Below are 18,616 nucleotides of genomic sequence, written 5' to 3'. Positions count from 1 at the left end.
ATTGCAGGGTTCTGAAAACCCTACAGTAATGCAGTTAAGTAAGATACCTGCATTGTTTCTTTGCATATTCACATATTGACTGCTTTCCAGTGCTGAACTGTTATGTACTTTATGTATCACATACTGTATGCATTTCTGTTTTCTATAACATCAGAGATTGCTATTATCGTGTAAGTTCCAGAAGAAGGAAAACCTAAATCAAAGAAGGTACTTGTATTATTTATCAAGTAATTTAAACGGTGCACCAGAGAAGCACACAAGTCATGATGTGTAAGACACAAAGAAACTGTAGACGTTAACTTTGGACTGTACAAATATCTTAGCCTAAACTATGTAAAAGAAAAATCACATGGATGTGTAAACTCCTGTGAAACTGACTACTTCGCATTTAAACTGGATGAGAACTTACACTCTGATCATTTAAAGCAATAACGTTCCAAATCATTCACTAATATAAATAAAGCCAAAAATATCTTTTGATTAAAAACTCTTCTAAGTGTTGGCCCCAAAGCAAAAAAGACTGTGATTAAATGAAAGCCTTTTGTACTTCCCAATGCTCTGTATTACATGATTTATTTACTTGGACAAATGCTTATGTTTTAAAATTCCTATTCAGCTAAGCTTTAGAAAACATTAATTTAACAGCAACCGATTTAAAAATAAGAACAGAAAAGGCAATGACTACTGCAAATGTATCCATATGTATTTCGGCAAGCATACTCTTTGAATTCAGCTCACCTCAATCTACAAAACACATCATATTGAGACAAAAAAAGTTTCCATGCTTTCTGCTCCTGAATGAAAAATCCATCAAGGCTGCAGATGCATTCCAAAAGCAATATTAAACTCTTTCTGTTTTTTTTTTAGGCTTTAAGTTACAGAGAACTTTAAAGAGCTTTCCAGATGGTGCAAATCGAAGAGTAAAGACCTACTGCTGTCAGGCCTGCTTACATAAAACAATAGCAGAAGAAAACGCAGGATGTTTAGATCTGATTTTGCTTCTTTTCTCATTTTATTATTGACTTCTCCTGAAGCATATTTTTGGAGATTTCTAATTTAAACTGTTGTATGTGCCTGGCACATACTGTATACATCAAAAATAAAACTATGCTTAGTTCTTTGCAAAAGGTATGGTATTTTTTATTTTGGATGGTCAGTGTAATACTGACACAATTTGATTGACAAAATAGCCAAACTGCACAAATTACCAACTTTTTTCTACCAATGAATTAAGTTGTTTTAATGAACTAACTAGTTTACCTAATTAAGCCTATAAAAGTTATGTGCCGTGCCAAAAAGACTACACCACATTATGAGTCTCTAAACACCTATTCTGAAATATACTATTCCAAAACCCGCAGTTATGTTCTGCTTCAGTTATGTCCTAGATTCCTCTTTTAAAGTCTGGAAGAATTTCTAGGAAAAAAAATGTAGTAAAGAATTTCAAATAACAGCTGTATTATTTGAAACTTAAAAAAAACAAACATGTGAAAGACATGACCAATCCAGTTGAAAGCAAGTTGCTTTATGTATTTTAAAGCATATGAAGCTCTGAAGACTGAAAATAGTGGCCATAACAAATGGTTATACTGCAAGTTGTAGTCTAGCTTGGCTCTATAATACAGTATGACAAACATTTAAAAGAAAAAAAGGCCTGTGTGTTTCTCTCTAATGTATATCAACAAATTCAAATTAAGACACTGCAATACCCACTTATTTAATGATACAGTACTGTATTTCAATTGTAAACTATTTTAATATTACAAAATATGCCTATATTAATATACAGTATGCAGTTTTATTATTAACCATCGTCTTCAGTAGGATCCAAGGGTTAACTTGAAGAGCAGAAGCATTGCCATGTTTATTAAAGACGGATGTGGTTTAGCTGCTTTCGCATGGATTATAGTTATATAGTGTGTAATACAGATACAGTAGCTATGCATGTCCAAACCATGACATTTCGTCCTGAGACGAGGTAGTGTTCTTTGGAACATAAGAAGCCCCTTTTTGTCTTCACACTTTAATCTTCCCCTCGCTTTGAAAAAGGTTTATCTTAATCTCATCTTTCCACAGATCTTTGTTGTATAATGCTTCAATCTCACCTTCTGTCTTCTGAGTAAATTCTGAACCATAGTGGAGCTAAATTTATGGTCTGGACATGCATGGCTATCCTTTCTTGACTGTAAAGCAAAAATAAATTTTGGTTTTGCTCTCCCAAAACCTAATTATTTTTTTGAAAATGTCATCATGTACTGTATCTCATTTTCCTTTTATCTCTCGTACAATGGCCTTCAGTATGCAGCTCTGCAGCAAAAGTACTTGGTCACTTAGAGTTAAGAGAATTATGGGGTAATTTCAGTACTAAAGAAGTGATGCTTATTCAGTGAAAATGAAATTAGAAAATTAAGAAAGGATGATTTTTAAAATAATTTAAGTCAATGTGGGCTTCAGATAGATACTAGAATGGTCAGAGAATAAAACGTCATATCATGTAGCTGTAGCTCCTCCACTCCAACCTAACTTTGAAAAACCTTAATTCATTTTTAAAACAGAAAGATCACACACCTTTTAACCTATAGTTTGCTCCGACAGCTAAACATCTCCTGAAGGTATTTCTCTTTTAGATATCATGCTATCAGGCTTCTATTATACATTATACATTACATAAGTACATTAATGCTTTTTTTTCCAAAACAAAGGGTTTTTAATTCAAAACCCTTGAACTTTCAGATGTAAATCTGCTTTTCATAAGAACACACAATACTGATCCACTCAGTTTATCATGTGGAATAACTCATTCCACATACAACTACTCTAAAAGGACTCTACTGTATATCACACAAACAGCAAACTCACCAGAAAAAACGATCCTTTGTTACTCTTTCTTGCAGCAAAGTCCATTTCCTTCCCAGGTCTGTAGAAACATAGAGCTGGAGTAGGAAATAAAATGGCAGCTATTAAAACCAAAAATGTAGTTACAGTATATTTAATGTAAGATGGTTTTGAAGTCCTTGCAATTTTAGTATGAAAAGCAAACAGCTGTATAAAAGGGAAATCAGCCAGCAAACATGACAAGGCAACAGGGAACATGGGAAACAAAGCAATTGCCCATCCTCTTGTAACCAATTCAAGGAAACTTTAAGGGGTTTTATACTGTACATTCATCCACTATACTTAGCCACTTCATCCCAAAGAAGGTCACACAGAGTCAGAAACTAACCCAGGAGACATAGGGAGTAACCACAACCTTAATGGGACACCAGTCTGTTGCAGGGCACACAAAATCATAAAAAAATTAGAGACTGCACTTAGCCTATCCAGCAGTCTTAATAGGAGGGAGGAAAGCAGAGCATCCAGAAAAAAAAACTTCACACAAACAAGGTAAAAATCTAAACTCCTCAATGACGGCACTCCAGCTGGGAATCGAATGAAGGACCCAAGAGCTGTGAGTCAGCAGTGCACACTGCAAAGCCACCGTGCTCCCCTAAGAGCTTTCAAAGGATTGTGGATTTTATCAATGAAAGCAGACATTGTTAATATGTTTCCTTAGTTCCATCATTTCTGTCTTAAAGTTGGACAATCGTTTGAACCTTCAATTATGAAAAAGCTGATTATTCCCAGTAAGGGTTCTGGCAAACTAGAACCTGTGGTTTGGTAGCATGGAAGCACAGAACATACTGTCAAAAGCAGAAGAAAGGCTGCAAATGAGAGGAGGTCATATGGTCCATCTCAGCTGTTCAGTTAGTAGTAGTTAACTGACCCACGGAACTCATCAAGTTGTTTCGTGAAAGAAACCTTGTTTCATTCTCCCACAACCCTTTGGGAAAAGAAGTGCCTCTTTTTCTCACTTTTAAATGCACTTGCAAATATTTCCAGTTGTGCCCTCCGAATGGAATAGGGTGGAAGCTGGGACCAAACTCTCAATGAGACTACATGACAGGGCACTTATGTATACAGTATATGGGGGAAAACCAGAGAAAGCAATTGTCTTAGAAAGCATAAATAGCTTTGGGAGAAGAAAGGAAACCAAAAGTCCTGAAGCAAATGCCACAAAGAAGGTGCCCTGTCCAAATGGGAACCCAGGACTCAAACACTGTGAGACGGCAGCACTGCTATGACACCGTATTGTCTCCTTTCCTCAGGCGAAGTTTTTTAAAATAACACAGGAATTTATAAAAAAAAGGGAAAGATTTTGTTTAAAAAATATTAGTCACAGTTATTAGATTTCCAAAGTAAAGAGACTGCTTACAATTTTCACCACACACGAAAATACAAGACATTGTTTTTTTGTGCATTTAACAGACAAAATCAGACATTATGGGATTTTCTGGTTCAACACGTTTGGCCATTTTCAATTATCCCTTTTTGTCTTACGCATATTTCATTTATGCAATATTGATTTTTCAGTAATGAAAAGCTATTGATTTTTTAGGAATATTCTCATCATTTGGAACAAGCTTTAGAGGAGAAAATTATTTTACAACTGACTCCAAAATTCACCTTTCCAGGTCAGTGGATTATAGCTCTGCCCCTGCTTTATTACCATCTTTCCTAATCCTTGATTTAATAAATTACTTGTGCACCTATATCTTTAACCTGCTTCATGAATCATTAAGCAGATAGTGTACCACACACTGTACTAGAAATTGCATCTGGTGCATGAACAAGACCGCCAACCAACAATAATAAAGTAGAATGCAGATCTACTGACCACAATTTGATTGAGCTAAGAGATGAATTAGTTGTCCATTTGTTAAACATTAATTTCACTAGCTTGTATAATAGACATCTTTTCAAGTAATAGCTACAAAATATTTACTACCAGCTAAGACTGGAGTTTATTTGTACCAGAACAGTTCAAAGAAAAAACACTAATAGGCAGATATTGATATATAACTATGCTGTGATTACTCATTCTGACAATGGGCACATAATCTGTATAAAGTAATTACTAAACACATAACTTCTAGCTAATAAACCAGCTGTTAGATTTTAGGCTTGGTTATGTGCCATTGAATCAAAACAGTTTTATAGCTCTGTAATTCAAATTCCTCTCTCTAATAAATCACTACTGTATAATTAATGTGTGCTTAACAAAGTATTTTCACAAAGTAGTTTTTAGCTGCTTATTTCATAATCAACGAATTATCAACTCATACTTCATATATTTTTAGCATTACTTCATGTGTTATTTACAGTGGCTCCTAAAGATAATTTCCACTTTTTTTTAAATGACTGGGATGGTTTCAAGTTACCTCTCTTTCTTTTTTCATGAGGTATATCTGTCCAATCTTAAGGCAGGGCTATTCCACATCCAAGAAGATACATAGCTCCTCTTCTGAAGAACTGAAATGTAGCAGGTTGAATAGGCAACTGGCCCATACAGTATATCCAAACATTTTCTGTCCTCTTCCACAAACTGAGGGTCACAGGGGAGCCGGAGCCTATCCCAACAAACAATGGGCACAAAGCAGGATATACCCTGGATAAGACGCCAGTCCATCACAGGGCACACACAGACACATTCACAGGGCCAATTTTCCCAGTAGCCAATTAATCTACCAGTATGTTTTTGGACTGTGGGAGCAAACCAGGGCACACAAAGGGATCCCACGTGAACACAGGGGGAATAAACATGCTCTATGCAGATAGCACACCAATCTGGAATTGAACCCAGGGACCCAGCGTTGGGAGGCACCTACGCCATTTGCCTCCCACAACTAGTCCCGGAAGCATCAAATTAGTCACGACCTGTAAACAATATAAGAATTTGAAAAATTCCAAAGTCACACACAGCCCCATGCAGTAAATCACAGGGAGTGATGTTCGTGAACTGTTCAGCTGGATGAGAGATTACCTTTTTCTCTTTGCTGTAGGCAAGCACTTTGTCCTCTTCTTTCGGATGGAAAAGGAGAGTCTCAACGGTGAAGGAGAGAGGCTGTCGCTGAAAGCTGGCTCCCTCGTCTGTGCTTATGAACAGCATCTGATCCCGCTCATTGATGGAAGAGCTGACCAGGATGATCTGCAAAAGGATGACAAAAGATCCCGGGTCAGAGATGCTTATGACACGCAGCACAATGGTGGGGAAAAAAAAAGAGTTATTTGGCAAGCCGCTCTCATTTGGGTAATTAGCTGCAGTGCTGTCTCCCTAGAGCTATCTGATTGACTGATTGATTGGCATTACAATGCAACCAAATTCCTAATTCTCATTGTATAAGTTATCAGTGAACCGTGACTCAGATGCCTCAGGTTCCATATAGATGAGCACAGTCTTGTTAACAGCTGAGCCCATTTGAGGAAGATCAATTCTTGAGTCCAGGTCTTTTCCTCCTTCCTTTTTTCTGAGTTACAGTCTAGATTTACAGTATACAGTAGCTGATATACAGTATCAATATGTCTGAAACATTATCACAAAGCTCTTGTTTTGTTCTTTAATTTGATTCTTTTGTATTTTTTTAAACAAAATTGTTTTTCTTCTACAGCACAAAAGCCTTCAGTGTCACACTGCACCACACAAAATTAATCTTTTTGTATGGTCTTCCAGTAGGTACAGTATAACTTTAAAATAAAAGGGCTTCCACACATTCATGTAATTATATACGTCTCATTTTTTCTGTTCTATGGAGTGTTAGTTTAACTTTACACATTCTGAAATGTACTTTTCCATTATTTGTAAAATGCAAATGTTTCAATCTGAAGTATTGTATCCATGCGAGCTTCTATTGTCTGCAGCGAATGCTAGAGATGATGAAAAGAGGCAAAACAGTCCTGAAGGCTCTTGGTACTGTACTGCTTATCATGCGTGTCATCATACTATGTGTATGTCATTCAAAACTGAGATGCAGAGAGTGTAACTTTGCAAATCAAACAGAGAAAATGTCAGCAAGTGAAAAAGACACTCCTATAACATTGTTTTCAAAGACAAAATGTACATAAAGGCTTACCCTTAATGTATTCTGTAGTTTTACAGCTCTTTTATATTCAGTAACATTGCATTGCTTGTTGGCAATGACAAACAAGACTGTTGATAGGGATATTTAACTGAACAAATCAATTATTTTAAAAAGAAACTAACTTGATGTGTCTAAAATTTTAGATACTGTATGTCTTCCAGCTGTGAAGGCACCAGTTCTATAAGATCAGCATTCACAAAACAAAACTTGTGCTCTAGTCACTTATACAACAGCAATTTCCAATGTAAAATGTTCTGCAATTTAAAAATAGCATCCTCTAAACATCTTTATGAGCTTCAAAGTTAATTAAAAACTCAACAATCTTTTTACTTCTTTATGAAATTGTCACTTTGTATTGAAGGTAATTCTTCTTCCCTTTCTCCCCAAATTTATCAGAACAAAATTCATATAATTAAAAGCCCTTGGTGCAACCCACACACTAAACACTCCCTTTGTTATTTATTCTATTAAATTTCCTGACAGAGCTGTTCATGTGAGACTGCTTCCTTTCTAGAGAAGTAAATAGAAATCGCACTGTAATCTCAAACGTATCTGTGTGGAATACTAATTCCCCAACACTACCTCCCCTAGTTTATGGACAGTTAAGCAGGCCATTGTCAGAAAAAAAGGTGATTTATTTTCTGCCTCTGGTGAATTCATTCCTCAATTTAAAGCCCCCATTAATTCATCAGCTGGCTTACAGTGTTTCCTTTCACAAACACCTAAAAAGAGGTGAATGTGCAAACTAAGCCAAGGGACAGCTATGCAAAATATAATTATTCCAAACCATAGGATAGCCACTCTGTCTCACATTCTCCAACTGATGTCCCACGGAAGTTACTAATGTCTCCCTGGCTGTGAACTTCCCCTCAATGTATCCTGATTGAAAATGCGACAGCTGTGGGATAAAAGCACAAGAAACTGTACTGAAACAAAATACCATGCTACAACTTGAAGTACTGTAGAAGAACCCGGAAAAAAATTATAAGAATTGCGAACAGGAATTTAACGCATTGACGCGATACAGTATGCTCATACAATGATAACAATTTCTAGATTCATTTTTAATTTTCAAATCTTACTAAATATTTAAAAAGATTAGATAATTTTTCTTTCACATTTATAAATAATTATTACTAAGATAATCACTGCTTACGCTTGGAAATGTTGTCAAAATTGTCCTTGTGAAGCATTATTACGACAGGTGTCTCAAAAATGATAAAAATATTGTATATATTCCTTATAGGGTGTTTGTTAAGTGGCACCTAAAGGGTACAGAAAATTAGCATATTTATTTTAAAGGAAATTAAATAATACCACATATGGTTATTTCCTGTTATATATTATATTTAGAATACAATTCCTGAAAATAATCAATCACATAAACAAATTAAATAATACCAAAATATTTTCGATAGAATGTAAACACAACTTTTTGGTGAGTTTTATGGATGATTTCAATAATTAAATGAAAGGCACACAACCCAGAACTTAAATTTAAATAATTGGAGCTAATGGGGGAATACCCCCACAAAATGTAACATTTAAACATGTTAAAAATAAGCACATCAAGATATTCCACTTTTTCCAAGTAGAGAGAGCACTATATTTTTTTTTAACTAACATAATCTTTGCTGTGTTAAGTATTACCCAGAAGATGGTTAGATTATTTGAGCCATGTGTGGCATGACAAATAAAACTCTTTCCTTGTTTCAAAATAATATACTGTATCAACAATTATAATCCAGATTAATATCCAGTAATGCTCAGCATTGAAAAATTCATTTTAACCACAACATTTTATGTGAATCGTCAACAATCTTTACAAGAAAACATATAAATAAAGTCTTCCTTATTTAGCCATGTCATGAATGTGCTTAAAATAAATATTCAAAAGGATTTACTCCTCTAAACTAACAGCAACAATGTTTCATGAACCATGAACGAACAAGTGTGCATGACAGAGGATTTATTATGATGATCACAGTTACTGCACATTGCAGTTCCTTTTCCCAGTAAGCACTTGTGATTTAAATCAAGAATGATTTCTTATATTTAAATGGCCTACTATGGTCCTGAATTGTTGTGAATTAAAAAGGCAAGGAAGAGGCACATTGACATTTTGCAAAGAGTAACTGACTAGATCATGTGACTGTCCAAACTTAACCTGAACGTAGCCAGTGGAAAACAGCAGTTTAATGATACTACCGTGGTTCTAGATGAAACAAACATGGAGTGCCACACAGAAATCAAAGTTAAAGCGAGAGATGTCAAGGTTGATCATTGTAGGGGGATATAAAAAGCCTTGTGAATGCGTTTAAATGCATGGATAATCACATAGTAGGTTTGGGGAATCAGCAAACCAAGGAACAGTGGAAATATTGTAAAGCACTGAAAGAAAGGGAGTGATGCATAAAATGTTAATCAAGGACAAAGACATGATTGTAAAGTAGATTAACTGTAGAGCTGTGCTTTGTCTCAACACGTACTCTTAGGTGTATGGATAACCATCTTCACAAGACTATCAAAAATAAAACCTGTAGGATAAATAACCTTGACCTATTGACTCTATAGAATATTAGAAATGGGTTCGACCAAGCCAGTGTAATTGGATTAAGGAGGTCAGCAAGGTTGAATGCTCTTACTTGGCAATGAGAACTAAGCACTTGGCTAGACTACAGCAAGACTATTATATTCCCCAAACCAGACCGGTTTCCTCAAAATTTCCTCTAGGTGGTGCTATTTATCAATCAGTGTGAAGAAAGCCTCTAATTTCCCTTTAGAGTGAAGCGTACAGGGGCTCTGGATCGCCTAGAAAAGAAATGGCAAAAGCACCCAACAATATAAAGTCAAACAAGAAACGTTTGTTTTTTGACTGTCACTACAAAATACTATACTTCCATTAGATATTAATATTAATATCGTAATATGGACATAAATTCACATAATGTTTTGTGAAAGTTGTTTTTGGAGTTTTAAAGTTTTAATTACGAGTAAAAGGATCACATACAGTACATTGTTATTTGACTTGATATAGTTATAGCTAGATACACTGCACCATAAGAGAGAAAATCCAAGAAAATAATCTTCTAATTAAGAAAGCAGAATTCCATTTTCTACAAAATTTTAAAACTTTTCTGAAAATTTTAAAACCTCTGAATTCAGCACTAGATAATTACAATTGTTTTGGTCTTTTCAAATCATATGCTGTATGAAACATACATTTTGGCTGTTGAAATAAAAAGTGGTACGAATGGAGCATCGGATATTCATATTTTCAGAAGAAAGAAAGTAAATAATAGGAAATTTGAATAAAAATGCAAAACATATATACTATTTTAGGAAGAATAAGAAAGATGACTATGATTAAATTGGCTTAAATCCCTACAAATACTACAGGCTGCTCCTTTTTTCATTCAAATAGCCAAATTGGCCTTGATCATCGTCTGGCAGATTTGAAATAGAAAAAAAATCAAATACTCACAGCTTGCCCAAAACCACACAAGATAGTTTTGGCAAATCTGGTATGCTGATCTGTCATAGAAAATAAAAAGACTGTCCATTTTCAGAAATATTGTTGAGAAATTTTAATTAAATTTTGAGCGTAACACATTTTAGTGTTTTAAAATGTTTCACAATGTACAGAAAAAGCGAAGAGTATTCTGATCAATTATATTTCTTGGATTTATGTGTAAAAGCTGGGGAGCTGTACCTCAGTGAGACCAGATATGACAAAAATTTGTGCATGAAAAGTGCATTTGGTGCTGAACAATCTTAGTCTAAAAAGAACATACTGCAAATGTCACAGAGGAGGCTCAAAACAGGGAAACTACACTTAATTTTACGTGTGGGGATACCATAAGTACAAATTACTGTATAATGAATGATTGCAAGAAGTACTGCACTCTCTGTGGTCATTAAAAATCCCAGGACGTTTCTCAAAAAGAGTAGGGGTGTAACCCCGGCGTCCTGGCCAAATTTCCCATTGGCCTTTACCAATCATGGCCTCCTAATAATCCCCATCTATGAATTGGCTTCATTACTCTGCTCTCCTCCCCACTGAGAGCTGATGTGTGGTGAGCATTCTGGCGCACTATGGCTGCCGTCGCATCATCCAGGTGGATGCTGCACATTGGTGGTGGTGGAGTGGAGTCCCCATTACCTGTAAAGTGCATTGAGTGGAGTGTCAATAATATATTATTGACTATATAAGTGTAAGCAATTATTATTATAATTATTATTATTACATATTATTATACTTTAAAGGCAACAGTTTAAGACTTGATTGAGATTTTTAAACCTTTAAACATTGGTGACAGAAGAATCAAAACTGTCACTGTTTTTCCACACAGTTACATTAATTATAATGAAAAGGTTCTTAACTAACAACTTACTATAACTTGCTGGCAATAATTCAAGTTATTCAAGGAGAATCACTTTGATTGTAGGGCTCAAGTGATAAGTGGAGGACCCTGTCCATGTGTTTAGACATCTTACATTCCTAGATCTACCAAAAATTGTCATTAAGTGAAAGAAGTACAAAAACTGAGTGTCCTTGTAAAATGTATACTGTATGTTGATTGTAATTCTCATTTTAATATGCAAAATCTCATTTAATATTTTAATATGTATAATATAATATTTATAATATAATAATAATATTTTAATATGCGAAATCCATTATTTAAATCAAATGGCAAGGGTACATTCATTTTATCCATTAAAACAATGAACACATTCATGCTCTCTTTCCCAAAATACATAGAATACACACAGTAAAAGTCGACATGCTGAAACCTTAACCTTTGTGGAAAGATCCAGATGAACACATTATACTCTTCTAATGTGCAGCACTTTTAAAAAGTGGCACCTACATTACCTCCCTCTGTTCTGATCTCGGCAAAACTCAGAAGATACGTGACTTGGTCTGCATTGGAATAAAGGACATCTAAGGAAGATGTTAATGGACTCTTTCCTCTCCATCAGAACTTCTAAACCAATTATACAGTACCATTGTGCTGTAGGAGGTGTGGTCCTTTGGAAGAAACCATAAATTGAGGTAATTCAAGATCATTTTCAGAAGTGTAAGGGATTTATCCTTGGTGTCCTGGCTGAATTCCACTCTGGGATTGCACAGAATCTAAAATGAATTCAATTTATTGAGTCACTTTTAACTTCTCTGCTCGATCTGCTGTGGAGAGGGGTTGCTGATGCAGAATGGCTGCTGTGCATCAACCAGGTGGGTGCTGCACTTCATCGATGGATGAAATCCCCTTCTGTATGTAAGGAACTCTGGGGGTCTTTGAAATGAAAATCGCTATAAATAAGTGCTTAAAATGCAAGAAATATCAGTCAGAAAATACTGTTTCCAATAGCAAGTTTGTAATCTGGGTATTGATGCAATAAAAGGAGTGACTTTATTTCATTCAGTTGACCAACTACTGTATGTTCTTATTTAGAGTAGAAAATAACACAGCAGCAAGATGGTCTAGTACACAGCAGAAACTAGCTAAAGCTGAGGATGTAAGATGACCTCCTTGTAAGGAACTACTTTTTGAAGGGAAAAATATGTTTTCAAGACAGTCATTCCCTACAAAATGTTCATTTTACATTCTACTGAAAACTTTGTGCTTTACAAATTGAATCTGGATGATCAGGCCACACTGTTACAGTACATCTTCCCCTTTTGACCACAGGAGCTTTTTCACCACTGAAACGCTAGACACCCATCTAATTTTGACCTCTTATGGAGTAAATATTGTTACAGAGCTACTGTCATTCATGCATGCATTAAGTATTTAAACAGTAATACATCTGTAAAAAAAATTCCAATATGCAAAAAGAGACATTTTAAAATAGGGTGTATTAAGAACCTAATATTCACAAACAAGAATCAATTATTTTAATATGGGACATCTGGGAAAAAACACATTAAAATTCATCAACTCATCACAGATATAAGTCAAAATGAACTCAAAAAGGACACCACCGAGATTAATGTAGCCTGGTTAAATTGTAACTAAATGTTTTTTCAATCAAAAATTAGAACATGCCTCTTGTAAGATGAACAACATATCAGTTTGGCAATTTGAAGCAAAGTTTTCCATATCACTGCTAGCTGCAATGACCTAGATTCTGAACATCTCAGAAACTTGTGCCAAGTCAAGCCTCTTATCATATTCAATCACAGAAGTGCTTTTCAATAAATTAATTACAAAGTCAATGTGACATCCACTCCTCATACAGTAATATGATCACTCCCATTGAGTCGGTATAACAGAAAGAGAGAATAACAAAAACATTAAATTCCATTCTTTTTTTCTTGCTTTTTTCTTTAATTAAAATACACAACATATACAAATTTTCCTCAGCCTGACCTAACAGCCCTCTAAAATGCAGCTACAAATCAATGTAATATTCATCATTATAAGACAACTTCATAAATATTAATTATTGTTAAGGTTTTGCCTTAAAATGAATGACAAGAATGAGCTATGGAACATTACTGAAACACATTCAAGGAATGAAGTGACCTTCTAAAGCATACAGTACACCTATTTTTGGTATAATAATAGCCCAGGGGTTTCTTACTCATACTCTTTAATAATTTCATTATTGGCAGAACTCTTTATCTAGAAAACATCTACACGCAGTTTCGATGTAAAAATGAGACACAATTTTACAGCACATTATATGCCAGGTAAACCTATACAGGCCTGCAGAGCTATTTGGACTGTTTGAATCAGTTGGATCTCCACACCAACTAAACTACTCATTCTAACAAAATGTATCATATACCAAGAGGCATTAAAAATACAACAATTGCTATATGTTCTAATACTGAAACTCATTTGTTGAATTTTTTATCTTTATTCCTCATTATAAACAGTACTACTGGGATGTAGCAAGGTAAGGAAGGCTCTGGGAAGAAGCCACTATCTTGGCTCAAAACCCAGTCTTTAGCTGTCTTGGTTCCTCCTTCTCCTCAAGTCCTCCAAAGCGCCTTCAGTTGAAAAAGAAGGGTTCTGCACTGCATACACTCTGTCTATAAACTGATCTGAGACTATTCTATTCTACCTCCTCAAACAGAATCAGTTAGTTTAGTGTTCCTCTGGTGGACTGGCTGAGAGAATTCTGTGCTTTCATCTTGAATTACCGAATTATTCCTGAATGATTCTGCTCTGTATCAAAGGGGATTTGGAAAACGTTCTGAAGAGCCTCACTCATCCTCCTCTGCCACTGCATCAGTTGCTGTTCTACAATACGCTTTGCAGTCTGAGAGGACCTGTGGCACTGTGTCTTCGTTTGACACTTTCTTTCAGCAGGTATCGGTGCCTCGAGGACTTCCCATAGTTTCAACAAAACACCATGGATCTGTATGTTTCGTTGCAGAATTCCTTCTTGTATGTGGAGATCTTTTCCTCTGTTTTTCCTTTCCCTCCCTCTGGTTAGTCTCCAGCAGGGTTTCTGTAAAGAGAGTTTTCTCCTGAAACTCTTTTCTCTGCAAGTACCTGGGAATGCAGAGTCTTCCTCTAGACTCCCTCATTCTTCATTTCCACCTCTTTACTGAACATGCAGAGGATAACCGTAACCTACAGTACATGGCATATCTGAAGACTGTTGTCACTGCCCTGAGACTTTTACAATTCACTCTTTTTTCCCCAATTATTTGAAGTAAGTTTTTGCTTTCAGGCTGGTTGGACTGCTGCTAGCTGATCTGTGTTTCTCAGATGGCCACCTTGGACTCCAGGTCCTTCCTTTGCGAATCAATTTGGTGCACTCTTGGCACAGTTTTCTCAGTGTTTGCACCTTGCTGGCTCTGTGATTAGTATTCCAGGGAAGGGAGTCTCAAAGAGGTGCATTTTCTGACTGCAGAAAGCATCATGCTGATGTTCCAGCTGCTCCTGCAAGTGCCATACACTGAAAATCAGTGGTTGGACCTGGGTTGCTTGGTCACTGAAGGAACATGTGGGGCTGTGGAACTGTGACTTCCTCATTATGTAAGCACAGCTGCTCCTTTGGCTGTGCATCTGGAACTGGCTTTATCTCTGGTACTTTCCCTTTTGGTTCTCTTCCCCTCTAGGCACTAGCCCATCACACATGAACACAAGGAAATGTACTCATCGCACATTTCCTCGGTGTCAGCGAGCAACTGTTCTCTCATGTTAGGCTTCCAAGCCTGGGTTGGAGACTTCTGGTACCAGCTCAACCACTTCAGGAAAGGTTGTGTGGCACTTCAGCCCTGCCACAGGTACCTCCCAGAACAAGCCAGGGTCCAAAGGGTTGGAGCAGTATTGCCAGTCACGACCAAACTCATCATAGCTGCCACAACAATTCAAATGCTCCTTAAAATGCACTCCACAGAGTGGTGAATGGATTCTTTGCACTTGCACTTCTCACATCATATCCAGGAAACGGGGGTTGTAATCAATAACATGACGACCTGTCCAAGCTTTCCCTCTTCTCAGATCAACTATTCACAACTCACAATTATTTAGTACTTCACTTGGACTTTTCCCTCTTGCTTTTACTATTGCCGAACCTCTTCCACATTCTGTCTTAACCTATACTCTTCAGGCTTGTCTTGTTTGGGAAGGTTCTCTACAATAAACACTTGTTTCCCTGACACAGCAGCAGTGTGTTTGCTATTTCATTGCTTACTCACTCTTGTAGGCTACCTATTACTGTTTTAAATGGAAAACAACCCCCATAGCAATGTATGCAGATTGTGACAACACCCCACATACTGTATCTTCACATCCAGTTTAATAATGTGCAGTTTTAACTACATCTCCCCTTCATACTGTATGTTCTTTTTGAAGAAGGCTTACTTTAAAAGATGTACAATTATGAACACATTCTAGAGATCTGTTTAAGAATCATATAGACATGAGTAAGATTGTATTTTTTATTACAATGTCAAAGCATGCTTAAGTTAAACTGTATACGCTTTGGTTCAAAATCCATAAGTAAACTCAACACTGAATTATGGGCGCTACATGACCAATTTGCTTAAGTCGTATTTAAAAACAAATGATACACTATGTAACTTGTACCTGTCAAAATGTATTTGTTTTATATTCAGCCACAGAGTAGTACAGAGTAAAGGTCTGAGCTCCAAGTGTTTTGTCAATTCATACAAGGCAGAGTGAAACATGCTTAATTTAAGATGTATAAATATACAGTTACACATTGCATATGACCTTACAATGGCCTACATAAGGCTCCAGCCCAGTCCTGCCACATGGAATTAAGAATGAGACTTTGACAAGGCCAACTTGTGCAACATTCAGTTCTGCCTGCACAATTCAATTATCACTTATCGTTATTGAAAGTAACTGATACACATTCATTTAATGGTGACTGCTTCTAAAGAGAGTAAACCTTGATATGAAGGTCTGAATGACAGGTTATTTTTAAGCACTTGTGTCATATACTTTTCTAATAAGTTTAGTTCAATTATGTCAAACATTACCCTACTACACATTGCAGAACATAACATCGAAACCATCTGGGGACACAATTTTCCTTGCATAGTACAAAACATTTCATAGCTATTTACCAAGCTGAAACAATATGCCAACAGAGTTTATGTATGGCAAAGCTAAAACAATATAATTTCAGTGCTATGAAACAAATAGGCTGTTTGAGTTCCCAGTAAATAATTTACTTGTTTCTTGGAAGCTTGTGTAAAGAATTAAATTCTTTTGCAATGCACAGCTTTGTCAATATAATTAATGCCAATAAATCATATATGATTTTATGTGCGCAAATTGTGGTATCATATGGGGAAAGCAAAGCAAACAGAAGGTGTTGTGCTGGAATGAATAACCCATTCATCTGTGCAGATCTTTTCTTGACACAAAAAGGTGAGGTTGCATCTCAAAAATCGTATTCCCTAATCCAAATTAAGCACGATTATCTGTAATTGCACTGCTAACGCAAAACTGCCAAATACGATATAGCTACCTTTAACACATTAAATGGTGTTGTGTTAAAATATACAATCCAGCTTCAATTAAACCCCACATTAAGCTGTAATATCTTGCAGTAAAACAGTGTTCCCAGTGCTTGAATGGTAGAATGAGTTGAGGACTCATTTTTCTTAGGGTCGTCTTAGACTGGAAGAAAGCTTCTCTGCCTGCATTCTAAGAACAAATTAGATAAGCATCAGGTGGGAGAGAAAGTGAAAACCTCCTGTCATACCTCACTGACTATTTGATTAGCATGGTGGATGCATTTGCTTATACCATCTATTGTAAATCTGTTAATTGTGCCCACATTGCCAATGGCATAATTGACATCATACAGTATGTAGTATGTTTGCATTCAGTAATTTTAGCATACAAAAATTACAGTATTTCCCCTGGCCAGCACTGTCAGTGACCGAGATCCTTGTCATCCAGTGCTACAGAATTTTTGTTTTTGCTGAGGAGAGGAATAACATACAATACGTCAGGCAACCTTTTACATGCTTGTTCAGTCAATAGGGCCATACTGTTTTGCAGGTAAGGTTATTAAGAGGTGTCACATACAGTATATACAGTAATATTTTTAATGGACCCTAGACCTATACTATAGCTATAAGCAGGGAAGGATGGATACAATTCAGATCTCCATTTGGAATGTTATTTATCCACTTAATTTATGTTAAATTTGTACAGCTTCACTATACACATACAGTGCATACTATATGTGGTTTACTACTAAAACTAGATTTTTTAGTCTGCTACTTGCACCACAGAGGGCTCTTAAGTTCTTTCATACTCACTCAAAAACTGCTTATGATTAAAAGCCTAGAGAGTAGTATTTTATAAAAGAATGTGGTCCTTCCCCTCTGAACCGTGGTCTTTTCCTATATGGAAATAAGAGTACAATTTCTCTTCAGTGACCTCCAGTTCTTTGGAAGTCAGTAAAAGAAGTATTACAGAAATGGCAAGGCCTGTAATACCTATTTATCACCTGGACAGTCACTTACAGTCACTTGTATGTGAAACATGCTTTTCCATCTTGTTTTTGAGCAGTGCTCAAAATCGGTTTGCATGCAACCATTTGCTATACCAACAGTTTTCAGCGCACCGAACATACACTGGCATATTTTAAGAATGTTTGATCTAAAGCAGTGGTCTTGGTGATCCACACACCTTTTGGTTTTCATTCCAATTAGATAATTGAAGCCTCACTAGATCTAAGAAGTTGCTTCATGGAATATTTGCATTTTGTTTCTAGTCACAAGTTTGGGATTCTATTTCACTCACCAAATTACAATGGTTAAAGAATCAACATTTTTAACAGCTGGGAACACACAGCTCAAATTAATCTTATTATCATCAAGTCAATGAGATTTTGATTGTGTAGTGGAGGGCTCAGCTGGTATAAAAAACAAAAAAGTGTGTGGGTCACAGGGACCAGGATTGGGAACCACCGATCTAAAACAACCTTTGTGTTTTTGTATGACACATCTGATAACAGATAACGAGATTAATACACGTTTGCTTTTTAAGAACAGTGCTAACTAATAGATATAAAGCAAAAGAAAAGAGCTTATTCTTTTAATGGTTGTGTTGCAGTTGTCTATTGCACTCCTCAGCCACCATCATAACATGGTCCACTCATCAAAACACCTCTATTGAAACCCGGCATGTTTATTGAGTGGTAGC

The 18,616-nt window shown here is 36.1% G+C and overlaps 1 protein-coding gene across 1 annotated transcript in view; it reads right to left on the bottom strand.

The window, feature by feature from the left end:
* sorcs2 (sortilin-related VPS10 domain containing receptor 2) overlaps positions 1–18,616 on the bottom strand; it is a 369,722-nt gene that overhangs the window by 63,527 nt on the left and 287,579 nt on the right. Inside the window, exons 4-5 of the mRNA XM_088918653.1 lie at positions 5,861–6,025; positions 2,860–2,933 (exon numbers count right to left, since the gene is read on the bottom strand). Of these exons, the coding sequence (XP_088774779.1) occupies positions 2,860–2,933; positions 5,861–6,025 (239 nt within the window). The remainder of the gene's footprint in view (positions 1–2,859; positions 2,934–5,860; positions 6,026–18,616) is intronic.

The sequence above is a fragment of the Atractosteus spatula genome, chromosome 1 (assembly GCF_055471065.1).
Source record: "Atractosteus spatula isolate fAtrSpa1 chromosome 1, fAtrSpa1.hap1, whole genome shotgun sequence".
In the NCBI taxonomy this organism is placed as follows: domain Eukaryota; kingdom Metazoa; phylum Chordata; class Actinopteri; order Semionotiformes; family Lepisosteidae; genus Atractosteus; species Atractosteus spatula.
This window is presented reverse-complemented; position numbering and strand designations above follow the sequence as displayed.